This window comes from Schistocerca nitens, chromosome 7 (assembly GCF_023898315.1).
Source record: "Schistocerca nitens isolate TAMUIC-IGC-003100 chromosome 7, iqSchNite1.1, whole genome shotgun sequence".
Taxonomy (NCBI): Eukaryota; Metazoa; Arthropoda; class Insecta; order Orthoptera; family Acrididae; genus Schistocerca; species Schistocerca nitens.
In genome coordinates, this window is record NC_064620.1 from 387,122,929 (window position 1) to 387,138,232 (window position 15,304).

The 15,304-nt window shown below is 36.1% G+C and overlaps 1 protein-coding gene across 1 annotated transcript in view; it reads left to right on the plus strand.

Annotated features, from left to right (window-relative positions):
• LOC126194994 (protein unc-80 homolog) overlaps window positions 1-15,304 on the plus strand; it is a 1,036,886-nt gene that overhangs the window by 527,934 nt on the left and 493,648 nt on the right. The window contains exons 24-27 of the mRNA XM_049933411.1: window positions 1,211-1,394; window positions 9,002-9,143; window positions 10,705-10,820; window positions 11,621-11,811. Coding sequence (XP_049789368.1) covers window positions 1,211-1,394; window positions 9,002-9,143; window positions 10,705-10,820; window positions 11,621-11,811 — 633 coding nt within the window. The remainder of the gene's footprint in view (window positions 1-1,210; window positions 1,395-9,001; window positions 9,144-10,704; window positions 10,821-11,620; window positions 11,812-15,304) is intronic.

Genomic DNA, 15,304 nt, shown 5'->3' on the forward strand with positions numbered 1-15,304 from the left:
ATTTAAGAAGTACAAGGTCAACAGTTTTGACCGGAGCTATAGTATATAGGAGCAGCTATTTAAAACATACACTTTCACCATATTGAATTATACTTTTTTTCTTTAAAGCCCACAGTTACATAATTTAAATGCTCTACATGTGAGCAATTACGCTTTCAAACTATTAAGAAAAGTATAATGTCACAGCATCATGTTGATTTTATTATTGGTCAAAGCTGACAGGTTTTATAGTGAACTTGACTTTAACTAGTCATTGAATCCTTTTTATTTTCACACTATCAGTAACTGTTCATTCAGAGAGGCCAAACACACTTCTCATGAATTAAAAAATCATTATTTGCCACAATAATAGTCTGTTTTACTAGATGTGCAGAGGAGACGTTGAGTCACAGATGGACACAATGAAAAGACTACTGCACATTTAAGCTTTTTGTCAGAAAGGCCTTTTTCCAAAATAGAAAACACACACACACAAATATATTCACACAAGCACAATTCACACTGTTGTGCTTGTGTGAATATATGGGTTTTCTGTTTTGGAAGAAGCCCTTTTGGCCGAAAGCATAAATGTGTAGCAATCTTTTTGTTGTTCCTCCTCTATAAGGTGAGCAGCAATCTATCCATTCCATAATATTATTGCTATTCCATTCTAGACTTCCCACTGTTAGGTAATCATGCCCTCATAATGAAAACAGCTCTCAGCAGCCATGGTGCCTTTCAGAAAAACCCTTCAAACTACAGAGCCCTATTAATACTCTTGTTTTCATACTTACCAGTTTCAGGAATAGTGTACAGACCATGCTATTTTAATTAGGAATTTAATATGTTTCTGTCCAGAAGTTTCCTTTTTATGTAGCAACAATAAATTTAACTTAAAGTCCTGAAACTTTCAGTCTGTCATGTTTCTCATATGAGACAAGAAATGAGAGAATATAGCTTTGATTTGTTACTAAGTTTCAAGACCCATTGATGATTGTTATAGGGAAATATTTAGGCCATCCCCATATCATTATGAAATGCTTTACAAAAAAGGGTGTCCTGTTTTCAAAGTTCTGCATTAACCAATCAAAGAAATATGACAGTGTCCTGATTCACTTGGTAATGTAGAATATGTTGTTTGGTAGCAGTTTTGTTAGCATTGTGACCCTTTTCACCACTCATTATCCTTTTCTATGTTTGTGTCACTTAATATTAAATAATTACCTTTTAGAGCCTGCTGGAAACGGAAATGGGTGAAGACACAGGAAAAGCCAGTCAGAGTCCCCTGGGTAATCTTCGGCGCAGACAACACATTCTTACGCCTCGACAGAGTGAACGTAATCTTGGAATCTCTGAATCATCTCCAGCAACATCCAAGCCTCAGACTAAGCAAAAATTCCAGATTGGTGGCCTTGGTAAACTGCAGAACAGTTCATAATGCTTAAAATATTTCTAGTATTTTCACCTACTGAAATTCTATATGCACACTCATTTTCAGAAGATTGCTGTATCAGTAAGGAACTATAAAATCAGAATTAGAGGTCTGGGAATAGCAAAATTAAGAAAGTAAAAAAAAAAAAAAAAAAAAAAAAATGTAAAACTCATGGTTAAAGAGTTCATACTTGTGAATGATAAAATTTCCAAATGTACTGAATACTCAATTACATTCCAGACTCCAGCCAGTCATCATTGTCTATCACACACCACACCATATTTTGTCTGATTATCTGCCAGACATCTTCAGGTAGATTAATTGAATAATACGTTGAATTCCATTATCCGCTGGATTTACCATCAACAAAGACAGCAGAATGTGCCAAGGACTGTTGTAAGCAGCAACCCAGCAGACAGAAGGGGTCTGCACTTATGCCGCTGAGGTTGTACCTACTGGCAGTGTAGTCAGTCTTGCTATTACTATCTCAATGCAATCACAAAACACATACAGTGAGCTACTAAATTTTCCAGCATGGGAAGTAAATGTGTCTTTGATGACTTACCAGAAGAATTTGATACCATCCCAGTTGTTACAATTCAAAAAATTTCCTCTTTTTGGGTGCTTTACCGCTGATCGACTTTTCCACTCCTCGGGTAATTTCTCTTCAAGCCAAATATGCTTCAGCAAAGGGTAGAGCATTTTAATAGTACTTTCAATATTGGCTTTTAAGAGCTCCTGTGCTATGTCATCTAGGCCAGAAGACTTAGCATTTTTAGGCTTCTGAAAGCACACCTAATTTCATCCACAGTAGGACACTGCAGATTTGTATCTTGATCTGCTTTGACTCTGGGAATCCTCTCACCTGTCCCTCTTGAGTGTCTTCATAATTTAACAGCTCCTTGAAATGCTCCTCCCATCTTTGTAGCTGTGCCTGTTGGGTTGTAATCATCATCATATTCTTGTTCTTAACTGGTTGTTCACCTTTCAAGTTCTTCATTGAGAGTCGTTTGGTGATACTGTGCAGCCCTTTTGTATTTCCCTGTCTTGCTGCCTCATCTGCTAACTGTGCCTGTACATATATCCATTTCCTTCCATCTTTACTTATTCCCATTTTCACTCTCTTGTTTGTGACAACATACTCTTTATGTGCTTCAATCTTCTGGACTCTCGTCTTACAAAGATTTAACTTCTGTTTTAGTTCTTTCCTACTGTTAATTTCATTCCACATGTCATCAGAGATCCATTATTGCTTTTGGTGTGTCTTTAACACTAAGATGTTCTTTCCACCATCTAGATAGCTGTCTGTAAGTTTTGCCAACCTGTCTCATTTCCTTTTTGCATAAAGTTTTAAGCATCCCACATCTGGTTTGTGTGTGTGTGTGTGTGTGTGTGTGTGTGTGTGTGTGTGTGTGTGTGTGTGTGTGTTGCTCCTGTAATTGAGCTTGCTTCTAGTTCCCACTATCTTCAATCAGAACTCAGCTAAACTAGGTGTTGGTCACTTGCAACAGCCACACCTCTATTATTCTGCCATTTAGCAGAGACTGTTGAAACTTATGGCTTATGAGTATGTGATCTATCTGATTTTCATTAACATGACCTGGCTAGACCCATGTTACCTTATAGCAGTTGCAATATTGAAGCAGTGTGCCTCCAATGACTAGGTCATGTCCAGTGCACTTGTCTATCAGCAGTTTATCAGTTGTACTTCTATTCCCAATGCCGTGTACAACCATGATATGTCCAAACCCTTTGTTTTCTGAATCAACTTTTGTGTTCAAGTCCCCCATTAAAATTTTGGTGTCTCTACCATTAATTTGGCTAAGGACCCCATTTAGTTCTGTGTAAAATGCATCTTATAATTTTCCCTCAGCTGCTTTTGTAGGTGCATAGCATTTAATTACAGTGATATTTCACACATTTGTTCTAAAGCATGTGGTTATTATCCTTTCTGACACTGATTTCCACTCCAGAAAGTTCCTTTTGCAATTTTTAGATAATAAGAGCCCTACACCATTCCTGTAAATTGCATATTCACCTGTCTATCCTACATACAGCAGCACTCCACCATTTTGTGTTTGAACTTCCCCAGATTTTGGACACCTTATTTCAGTTAGTCCCTATGTATCCAGTCTGTAGTTCTTCATCTTTTTCTCCACCTCTCTTAGCCTGCCAAGGTTTTATTTCAAGACATTAGTCCTTGGATTGCTTGTCTTCACTGTGATTACAGAATGCTATCCATCCCTCCACACTGAGGCCAATGTGCATCACCCTTGTCCTGGTTATCAAGGACCTTCTGCTGCCCATATTAGGGGACTGTGTCTGCTGCCACATACTCACAGAAATAAAGAGGAAAGGATCAGATACTAGACAGGTTATTGTGAGACACACTTTTCCTCGATCCTTTATGGAGACCTGCCTGGCATGGGAGATCGTGGTGACAGTTAGACTACCTCTGGTACAAACCTCCGCTTCATTGGAACACACAAACTGCCTCACCCAAATGGACAGTGTTTCGTTGTGGCAGTGTCTGCTGAGAAGATCCCATTCCAACATGAATTAGCAGTAGCCAAAATTGTTGTTTTGACAGATGACAGGTCAATTACAATACAACAGCTATGGTTTTGCATTGCACATTACACCATCTGTATTGTTCAATGTATATGACTGCACAAGTTTGGCAGTCAGCTCAGCATAGCAGATTTTGTGGATTGCAAAAGGTGAGTGTGTAGCACTGGTATTCTGTACATCATTCTTCAACACTGTGTGTCTGTAAGATCACAGAAATGGACTGGCTTGCTATAATCAAAAAGGGGATTCAGAGTACAAGACAAACACTACATGCTATTTCAGAGAAAAAGTACCATCTACATCTACAGATGATTGCATACCCCAATGAGATGTGTGGTTTGTTAAGATTATGGTCAAGAGTGATCCCACAGGAGGAGTGCAGTGGAAAACTTCAACCTTCTTGGATTCTTCCTTGTACCTCAAGAAGTCATCAAGAGACTAATATTCCACAGATTGTACATCCTTTCTAAATTCATAAACAGGGTGTACCTTTATGGCTGATAGTAAGCAACATTGGTGCTCCTTCATATGACTTAGCTAAACATCTTGTTCTGGTACTGAGTCCATTTGTGGGAGATTGTTTGCATCTCATTGACAGTTTGGTTGATTTCACCCATAACATTGGGCCATTTCATCTAAGCAGCTCAGATAGCACCATTAGTTTTGAGGTGGACATCACAGGTTTTTTCTGACATGCCCTTTATTCAACTTGTTTAAGAAGGAATTTTCTGAACAGACTAATTGCATTGTCATGCAAAGTCCTCTTTTTCTTTTGATGGCCTTCTATTTTGAAGAGTAAGTCTTGAAACCAGCAGCTCATATAACAACCATTTTTTAAAGTCATGTTGATGGTACTTTCCTGTTGTGGCCTGATAAAGAGGACAAATTATGAGTTTTTACAACATCTCAGCTCCATTCATAAAAATATTCAGGTTACCATGGAAACAGAAAGGTGATTATTTGTCATATATGTGTGTTCAGGTTAGATAAAAGAATGATGCCTCTGTGGGTTATAATACGTATTCTAATCCACTCACACAGATTTGTATTTAAAATCTATTGAAATTTATTTATTTATTTATTTAGGCATCCAGTAAAGCTCTACAGATTGTGGGATGTCATTTGTATGTCACACACACACATACACACACACACACAGGTCAGATAAAAATTCAAAATTTATTTTAATAGTACAACAAATTCATTATATTTTATCTTGCTGTAACAGCAGTAGTAGTTTTTGCATATCCTTGCTTCATGTCTGTTGCACTTCACATGGTTTAAAAATGCTGACACTGAATGGAAGCAGTGATCTAATAAGAATGCCCTAAGGGATTTGTGAAACAGAGAAAATTAAGAAATAACTTTAATTTTATGTGGCAGCCTATTGTACATTTGTATTGCACTATTTGTGCTGGCAGTTTTAAAGGCTGCTATTGACACTAATAAGTAACATTTATCATGTTCATAAATTTAGTAAAAAGTGTGTACCATTGTTACATCAATCTACTAAAATGTGTATTTATGTATCCAGACAGTAATGATAGCCAAAATTAGTGGAGTCCAAACAGTAATTTGTGACAAATACTTTAAATTTTTGGTCTCTCCTTTACCTTTTCTGCTTTCAGTATTACTTACTTAGTTTTCTCTCTCTCTCTCTCTTCTCTCTTTCTCTTCTCTCTCATTTATGGCACATGCCACATCACAATGTTCATTGTTAACATGGACTATGGAGCATGTAACTAGATAGTTAGCTGACAAGCTTCCTACCACTTTTGAAAATGCCTGATTACAATCAGTACATTTAATTTGTGAGACAACATTGGAAAACCTAATGTAATTCATTTTGATGTAAACCTATTGAAATTTATTTATTCATTTATTTAGGCATCCAGTAAATCTCTACAGATTGTGGGATGTCATTTGTATGTCACACACACACACACACACACACACACACACACACACCACACACACACACACACACACACACACAGGTTAGATAAAAATTCAAAATTTATTTTAATAGTACAACAAATTCATTATATTTTATATTGCTGTAACAGCAGTAGTAGTTTTTGCATATCCTTGCTTCATGTCTGTTGCACTTCACATGGTTTAAAAATGCTGACACTGAATGGAAGCAGTGATCTAATAAGAATGCCCTAAGGGAAATTTAAGGGAAAATTAAGAAATAACTTTAATTTTATGTGGCAGACTATTGTACATTTGTATTGCGCTATTTGTGCTGGTGGTTTTAAAGGCTGCTGTCCTTACTGACTGAACATGGAGTTTGTCTTTTTGCTAGGTATTATGTTCAGGTACATTACAGTTTTTATTTATCTCTTTGATATTTTTCCTCACATATTTACGATTACCTACAATAAAAAGACAGGGGAGAGGGAAAATGGAAGACTTCTGAAAGAGGGGCCCACATGAGTCAGTCTGTTTCACATGGCGCATTGCTCTTATAGATCCTTTTTGGCTCAGAAAGATTACTGATCTAGCAGCTGCACCTCCGCATTCCATACTGTGGAACTGGGCAAAGTATGCAATTCTAACAGTGTGGAAGCTTGCTTTGTATGCAAGTAAGCGTAGCATAGTTTCTTCGGTGTTGTATTTGTTTTTGTAATACGTGTCTGCCATTTAAAATCATTTTGAAGTGATATGCTTAAAAATTTTGTTTCCAGTGAGTGTGTAATTCCACTGGTGTTTATTGTCATAGAAGTGTCACAGGCTTTCCCTTTCAAACAGAAATTAAAGACAGTTGTTTTGGAGGTGTTTATCATTAGTTTATTTCCCAAAAACCTGTCATTTAGCTTGTCTGTAGCTTTATTTATTTTTTCTTGTAGTAGTGTTTGTGTTTCCCCAATAAGAAGGATACTTTTGTCTTCCACAAACAAAATATTTACTTGCGATTCTATACTGACATCTAGGTCATTTATATATTGAAGGAAAGAATTGACCTGAGAATGGATCTTTGAGGGACTCAAGTTGTCATTATTCCTACATCTGAAAAATATGTTCTAGTACGATCATTTAGTTCATATGTTGTTACTACTTTTTGTTACTCTTTTGTCAGGTACGAGGAGAACTATTTTAATGCGGGTTTTTTAATGCCAGACTTTACGAGTTTTTTCAACAGGATTCTGTGGTCCAAAATGTCAAAAGCTTTGCTTAGATATAAGAAAATACCAGCAGCATTTTGTTTACTATCCAGTGCTTCTAGAGCATTTTGTAAGCAATTATATATGGCACAGGTCATAGATTTATTTTTCCGAAAACCTTGTTGGGCATCAGCAAGGATTTTATTCTTATCCAGAAATTCCATTAATCTGTTATACATGAGACTTTCAATGAGTCTGACAGAAACTGATAATAATGAGACTGGTCTATAGTTTTCCAAATTTGCTTTGTCACCTTTTTTATGAATAGGGACCACTCTTTCAATTTTAAGACAGTCAGGAAAGGTTCCAGTCTCAAGATGAGTCCATTACCTTGGCAAGGGGTGTTGCAATGTTTATAATACATTCTTTTATGTTGAAGTCTGGAACACAATCAATTCCTGAGGATGTTTTTCTGAAAGTTTTTGCTATGTGAGAGATTTCATTCAGGGAAGTGTAATAGAGATTGAGTGGAGGCACATGCTTATAGATTAGTATATTGAAATCAAATAAGAGCCTTGAAATTGTTTGTTGTTAATAATAGGCATATTATTAGTCACGTCAGTGAAAAACATCTCAGTAGTTTTTAGAAAATTTGCTACTTGTCTAATAGGTGACTTTCTTTCTTTCTTTTGATTGCGCCTATAACTGCGGTTGCGCAGGGTCTTTGTGGTTAGGTACAGATTTGGCAGTGTTAATGTTAAGGGGTGGCCGGATGCCCTTCCTGCCGCCACCCCATACCTCCCAGGACAGAATTAGTGTACGCCAGATGTCTGCATCTAGTGTAATCCATGGAATAGAGTGAACGTGTTCAGATGTCTGGGAGTCATGATGTCTATGAGTGGTGTAACTGTGGTGGGTTATGGGGACCAGTTGGGTGGTATTCACTGAGTGGTATATGGAAAACTCCCTACAAACCACATCTGGGCTGGCTGGCACACCTGCCCACATTGTTAATCTGCCGGACAGATTCAATCTGAAGCCAGCTTGCCTATTTGAGTCCAGGAAGCAGTGCATTAGCACTCTCGGCTAACGTGGCAGGTTTGTCTAAAAGGTGACTCCTCCCTCATTATTTCATTAGCTGGGTACACATTATGTAATATGATTCTTTTGTCTCAGTTGTGACATTTACAGAAACCTGTTTATTACATGTTTGAGAGCTTAATCACACTTAAATACATGGTGCATTGGTTCTGGAGAATGTACTCCTGTTCTTCCAACAGTTTAAAAGTATAGATATGATGCGTAACTCTGCAAACAGATTTTTCTGTTTATGTTTTTAGGAAAAAAATTTCACATTATCAAAGGCTCATTTATGTAATGTTTCACAAGGGTCATGTTTATGATAGTAGGAAACCAAAATGTCATATCTGCATGTGCACTTGTAAGATAGGCATTCGTTATGTTTTTCTCTGTAGAATAAGTCAAGTGTTTTGTACAGTTGAATGATATCCCATTTTTTATTTTTTTGATAACAAAAAAATATTTATGCTTTCTTATTTGTGTAAAACAAATGATTTTCCCAGATGATGGTGTCAAGTTTATTAGTTAACAGCTTAAATTTGTCTCTATGCCAAATGAGTGGAGATAAAAGTTAAGATATTACAGGACTTTTGGGAAGATTACCTTTTAGTATTGCATGTACAACATTCAAGATATGGTTGTATATTACTTCTGCATACATAATTTTACAAATATGCTGCAGAAGGTAATATTATGCAATGGTCAGATTAAATCTAGACAAATTGAAGAAATGTTTTAAAATAAATAAATATAATTACAGACAACATTCACTTGATTGAACGTAATTTATAAGACATTACTGCACACCTGCCCCATTTATTCTTTTGTGCAGTGAACTGGTTTCGTCGGGAGTATGGCAGAACTGAATCTACTGACAGCCATGAAGGCAGCGATTCTCCCATTGAAGGAGGTTTTGTTCGACAGACATCTCTGCAACAGACTCCTAAGCAGGGACCACACAAAGGTGCAGCAAGGTGAGCAGAATATAATGTTAGTATAAACATGGGGTGTCTGAACATTAAAATTAATTCTGATACATTGCGTTCACTCTTGGCTCTTTACATGACTTTATGACAATACCTCCATTTCTTAACATGGACAGTGAATAGTATAAAATTAGCTGTAGATTCCAAAGTACTCACGAGATGTGCATAACATAACTGACCCTCAACAATGATTTTTGTGAAACATCCTGGCAGATTAAAACTATGCTGGAACATGTCTGCAACCTGTGACCTTTGCCTGTCGCACCAGGTGCTTTATCTACTGAGCTGTCCAAGGCCAACTCACGACCCACCATCACAGATTTTCTTCCATGGTTTTAATCTGCCAGGAAGTTTAAAATCAGTGCACACTCCACTTAAAAGTAAAAATTCATTCTGGAAACAAATTCTCCAAGCTGTGGGTAAGTCATGTCTCAGCTATTATATCCTTTCTTCCAGAAAAGTAGTATGAATGGTGACAGGTTTATTCGACCAGTGGAGATGCTGAAGAAGCTGAGATAACAAATACTTGAAGATAGATGCAAACTATTCTATGAGAGTCTACAACACAAAATTTGAAGAACTAGTTTTAAGCAAGAAATCTAGGAATATATTACACCCTCCTTTCTATTGCTTCTAAGGAGTGTGAAAATAAGACTATAACAATTACAGTGCATGATCAGTCATCTTTCCCACATCCATCGTGAGTGGATGAGGAAGAAGCAAGGGATCTAGAGCCATGAGAAGTACCCTATGCCACGCACTTGACAGTGGTTTGCACAGATATTGATGTAAATATTGATTGTAGAGATTTCTTCATTGTGAAATAATTCTTTTTCTTATTGATTGCTAATTTTTTTCTGGTTTATGTAGCCAATGATTCAAATATAACCAGAGAATTTGGTCTCTACATTTTTCAAAAGAAGAAACTTCTTATAGTCATTTCAAAGACCTAAGCCAGGCATTACAGAATTATATAATAAATATTCAAGAATTGAGTGTCATGTGTCAACTCACTGCTTTTTGATAAAGATATATGTTTATTCCCATATATTTTATTCCAGGTGTTGAAGTAAATATACCATTATTTATATTTTTCTGAATTACACTTAATCACTTAATATAGGATTTTCTTTACATTCCTGAAATCTGTACACATATAGGAATCTAAATGCTAGGAGATAATTGGCAGCTGTTCAATGTGACAGAGGAACCATCATTGTTTTCCAAAGTAGCACACTGTTATGCTAATTTTCATATATTAAATGTAGGCCAAGAAGAAAGAAATAATCTTTATCATTTAATTAATCCCATTTCAGATTCTATGGATGAATAACTTCACAGCTTTAAGTACCCTAAGCCATTTATTTTATTTCATCTGGGGAAAAACAGCATTAATTCCCATTTGAAGGAATAATTTTACATTTTCCATTGTTATGCTGTATTTTATGTTTACATATTTTAATATAATTAATTTATTGTTTGCTCTCAGTATTTTGCTTTAAATTAAGAAAGTACTGAGTCTCTATTAGCGCCTTAATATACTTTCCAGCCATGTTGGTCAGACCTTGCAAAAAGCAAAGAAACGAGTAGAAGATCAGTTGAACAAATTTGGTTTTGGAAAAGGCAAGAAGAAAGATGGGGGTGTGGAAGAGACAGCTGGAAGTTGTAAGTACCATATGTTTACTTGTAGATTCATTGGATTTATTTTATCATTAAGGAGAATTGTTTTTGAACATGGTAATTTCTTGTCCCTTTTAAGGAGACAAATTTGTATCTCTTTGCTCTTTTGCTATCTGACCTTCTGTTTTATTCTCTATCATCTTCATGTTGTACTCCTGTTTAGTCCTAATAAAATGATTCATCATTTTCAAGCTTTGTTTTTTTGTCCTGTGGAGCAGAGTGTGAAATGTTTTTGTGGCTGCTTTTAGCTGTCTAAGAAAAGCTGTGGTTCCCTTTTATAGGAAGCTGAAAGGACATGATAATCAATACTGAGACATTCTGAATAATCCTAAAATGCTGCTCTTTGCCCTTAAAGAACAAAGAAATCTTAAATTTGAAATTTTTTGTCTGTACCTCGTAGGAGAAAGCCTTATTAAGAATTGGTGCATAATAGAATTACAAAACATTTTGTTAAAATTCAGTCATTTATGAAATCATTACTGTCGACCACATGTTTCAGATAAGTGGAAATAAGTGACTCATTTTTATTTTGATATACGTACTGCAACAATTCTATCATGATACAAATATGGAAATGTTGAAATACTATATACAGTAATTAATTAAAATACAAACCACCATGATTGGTGACTTAACCTAAGCAGTTTAAATGTTTTAGCCATTCTTTTTACTCAGCTGATACAAATACTGCAGGGTTATTGTGCATTGTTGTTCTTTTTTTCTGCTTCTATCAGATTCATATTTTCAAATTTTATCCATTGCTAATGAATTACCTTGTTTTACAGATATGAGTCGACGAAATTCTCTGGAAACAGGATACCACTCAAGGGATTCAGAATTCGTTGTATTGAAGGAACGTAAACTTGTTCCACTTCGACCGGTGTTAGAAGGCATGCAGAGATTTGCATTCTTGCTAGAAACAAACCAACCTGGCTCTGTACCTGATCCTCCCCTTCTGGCAGCCTCGCTTGATTTGGTAACTATTGTAAATTTGCTATTTACAACTTTCCTCCATCCCCCCTCCCTCTTTTGCTTCTATAAAAATTGTTGACTAATATACATCACATAAATAGTTTTACCAAGAACCAAACAATCATGTTGATTCAGAATTGTCAGATGAGGTCTCTGTTATAATAAGTAACAAAAATTCACTTTGTATGCTTGTTGGCATACATGAAATATTTGAGAACTACTATAATGTTCCCTTGAGTTGCATTTAATATTGTTCCTTCATATTGCATTAATATAATGTGTATTAATATCATGAGAGTCAATAATTGTGAACACATGAAAATTTTTTGGTTGGAACCAAAGATATGATTTGAATGTAAGAAAGCTTATGTTACTGAAGACTGGAGAGATAAATTTACTTTTAATGTGATGGGTGTTACTATTTATTGTAAAACTACAACTTAATATCATGGCACTCTCAATATTACGAAGACTTGAGTGGTGTTTTAAATTAATGGGCACCTTTGTTGAAAATGTTAATTCACTCAAATCAGTGTCAGTAAAAGGCAGAACTGTCATTGCTAAATCTAAGAGCACCAGAAATCATGCATTATCACAAAACGAAACACTGTTCAAGTTAGCTCTTGAAAATTCAAGTTTGTGGTTTGAGTCACTGAATAGATCTGCAACTACTTCCTGAGATTTTAGTGATAGGTGTTTCCTGTGTTATCATACCTACGCCAAAAAGTTTCTGAACCCATTTTAATAGAAAATACATCTATAACTTATTTTCCGAATATACTAAATCTTCAGTTATGACATGCTTAGCCAAATCAAAATCAAATTTACCATCAGCAATAAATTAATTTATTTGTAAAAACATTTCAAGTGAGATATTCCTCTAACACATATACACAACAGTACCCGGTTGGATATTCTTTCTGCACTTAATTTGCTTAGTAGCAGATGATATAGATGCAAGATTTTTGCACATACTTGCATTAATGTTTTACTCTTTACAACATTCTTTGCTGCAATTTGTTTCAAGTTTCTTTCCACCCATGTGGAGCAGAAATTCACTTGCTCTGTAGAAACAATGATCAAGTAGGAATGATTTTAATTTTTTATTAAATACAGTCAGGGACTTACTGTTTTTTATTTCTGATGGCAGGCTATTGTATATTTTAATGCCTTTGTTGAAGGGAGAGTTGTTAAAGGCAGAGGTGTGCATTTCTTTAACATGGAGTTCCATTTTCTGTCTAGTACCATAGTCATGGACATTGACATTTTTATTAAATTTTGTAATATTACTTTTTACAAATTTGCATGGTTCTAGTATATACAGGCTGCCAAGGGGTAGGATGAGCAACTTTTGGAAGAGAGGTCTGCAGCTATCAGTCGGCTTTGCCTTGTTCATTATTCTTATATCTGGCTTTTGGGTGAGGAGGATGTTTGGGCTATGTGTAGAGTCTCCCCAGAATATAATACCATACTGCATTACACTGTGGACTTGTGCATAGTAGGCTGTGAAACAGTTTCCGGGCTTGCGCAGTATGCAAGGATTCGCAGGGCATAGCACACTTGGTTTAGCTTACTATTAGTATTATTAATGTGTATTTGCCATTTTAGATTATCCTAAATCCATAGGCCTAGAAATCTTGTTTCTGTTTTTGGGGATATTTGGGATCTGTGTAATTTCATATCAGGCATAATTTTATTTGATCTTAGGTGGAAAATTAGGTAAGTGGTTTTGTTTGTGTTAACTATGAGCTTGTTTTTCTCAAACCAATCACCAAGTTTGTCTTTATTTCCATTTATGGCCTCTTGGAGTTCATAGTCATTTTTTCTTGTTATGAGGATACTGGTATCATCTGCAAAGAGTGTACTGATGCTGGCGTTGATGTTTGACGGTAGGTCATTTATGTACACAAGGAAGAGCACTGGTCCAAGTATTGAGCCTTGGGGCACACCTTGTGTAATATTGCAATAGTCAGAGTAGTATGTTTCGATATGTCCTTGGTTGTTATGTTTTATTGACACTTTTTGTTTCCTATTTGTCAGGTATGAGCTGAACCAGTTTAGTGGGGTGCCTCTGATGCCATATGACACCAGTTTGTTGAGAAGAATCTTGTGGTCTATAACATCAAATGCCTTGGACAGATGTAGGAAGAGCCCAACTGCTTTTTGTTTTTTGTCTAGAGCATCTAGGGTGGAGTGTAAATACTCATATATGGCAGTTGTCGTGGATTTGTTTTTTCTGAAAGTGTGCTGGGCATCAGATAGTATCTGGTTCTTATCACGAAAATTTATTAGTCTTTGGTGAACTAGTCTCTCCAAAAGTTTACCAAACACAGGTAACAGCAATATCGGTCTGTAATTTTCTGCATTGAGTTTTTCACCTTTATTGAAGACTGGGATGACTTTAGCCACTTTCATGCATTTTGGAAATGTACCTGCCATCAACGATGAGTTGTACACATTTGGGAGTGAGAGAGCTGTTTTGTTTATGCAGTTTTTGATTATAAAATCTGAGATGTCATCGATTCCAGATGATTATTTATTCTTGGGGTACATTGCACTTAGTACAATTTCTTCAGGAGTATTTTTCCAGAAGAATATAGATTCTACAGGAGTTGTTATTTTGTTTTGTCTGTTGGGTGTGGGTTTGTTGAAGCTTTGTAACAGATTTTTAACAATATTTTCATAGTAATTGTTGAAGATATTTGCAATTTCTTGTGGATTAGTTACTCTGGTGTTGTTAAACAACCAGTAAAAACTATATTGCCTGCATTTTTCACTTTAACATGAAATCCAGCTATTCTTCCTCTCATTTCCATTCGGATTCAGATTCTTTATTGCTGTTGACCACATACAGTAGAATCTACATCTACATCTACATCTACATCCATACTCCACAAGCCACCTGATGGTGTGTGGCGGAGGGTACCCTGAGTACCTCTATCGGTTCTCCCTTCTATTCCAGTGTCGTATTGTTCGTGGAAAGAAGGATTGTCGTTATGCTTCTGTGTGGGCTCTAATATCTCTGATTTTATCCTCATGGTCTCTTCATGAGATATCCCTCTGTCATCTATTTCGATATCTACCATTTTGTCATTTGTGCGACAATCTAGAGAAGGAACTACAGTGCAGTCTTCCTCTGTGAAACAGCTTTGGAAAAAGACATTTGGTATTTCGGCCTTTAGTCTGTCATCCTCTGTTTCAGTACAATTTTGGTCACAGAGTGTCTGGACATTTTGTTTTGATCCACCTACCACTTTGACATAAGACCAAAATTTCTTAGGATTTTCTGCCAAGCCAGTACATAGAACTTTACTTTCGAATTCATTGAATGCCTCTTGCATAGCCCTCCTCACACTACATTTTGCTTCACGGAATTTTTGTTTATCTGCAAGGCTTTGGCTATGTTTGTGTTTGCTGTGTAGTTCCCTTTGCTTCCGCAGCAGTTTTCTAACTCGGTTGTTGTACCACGGTGGCTCTTTTCCACCTCTCATGAGCTT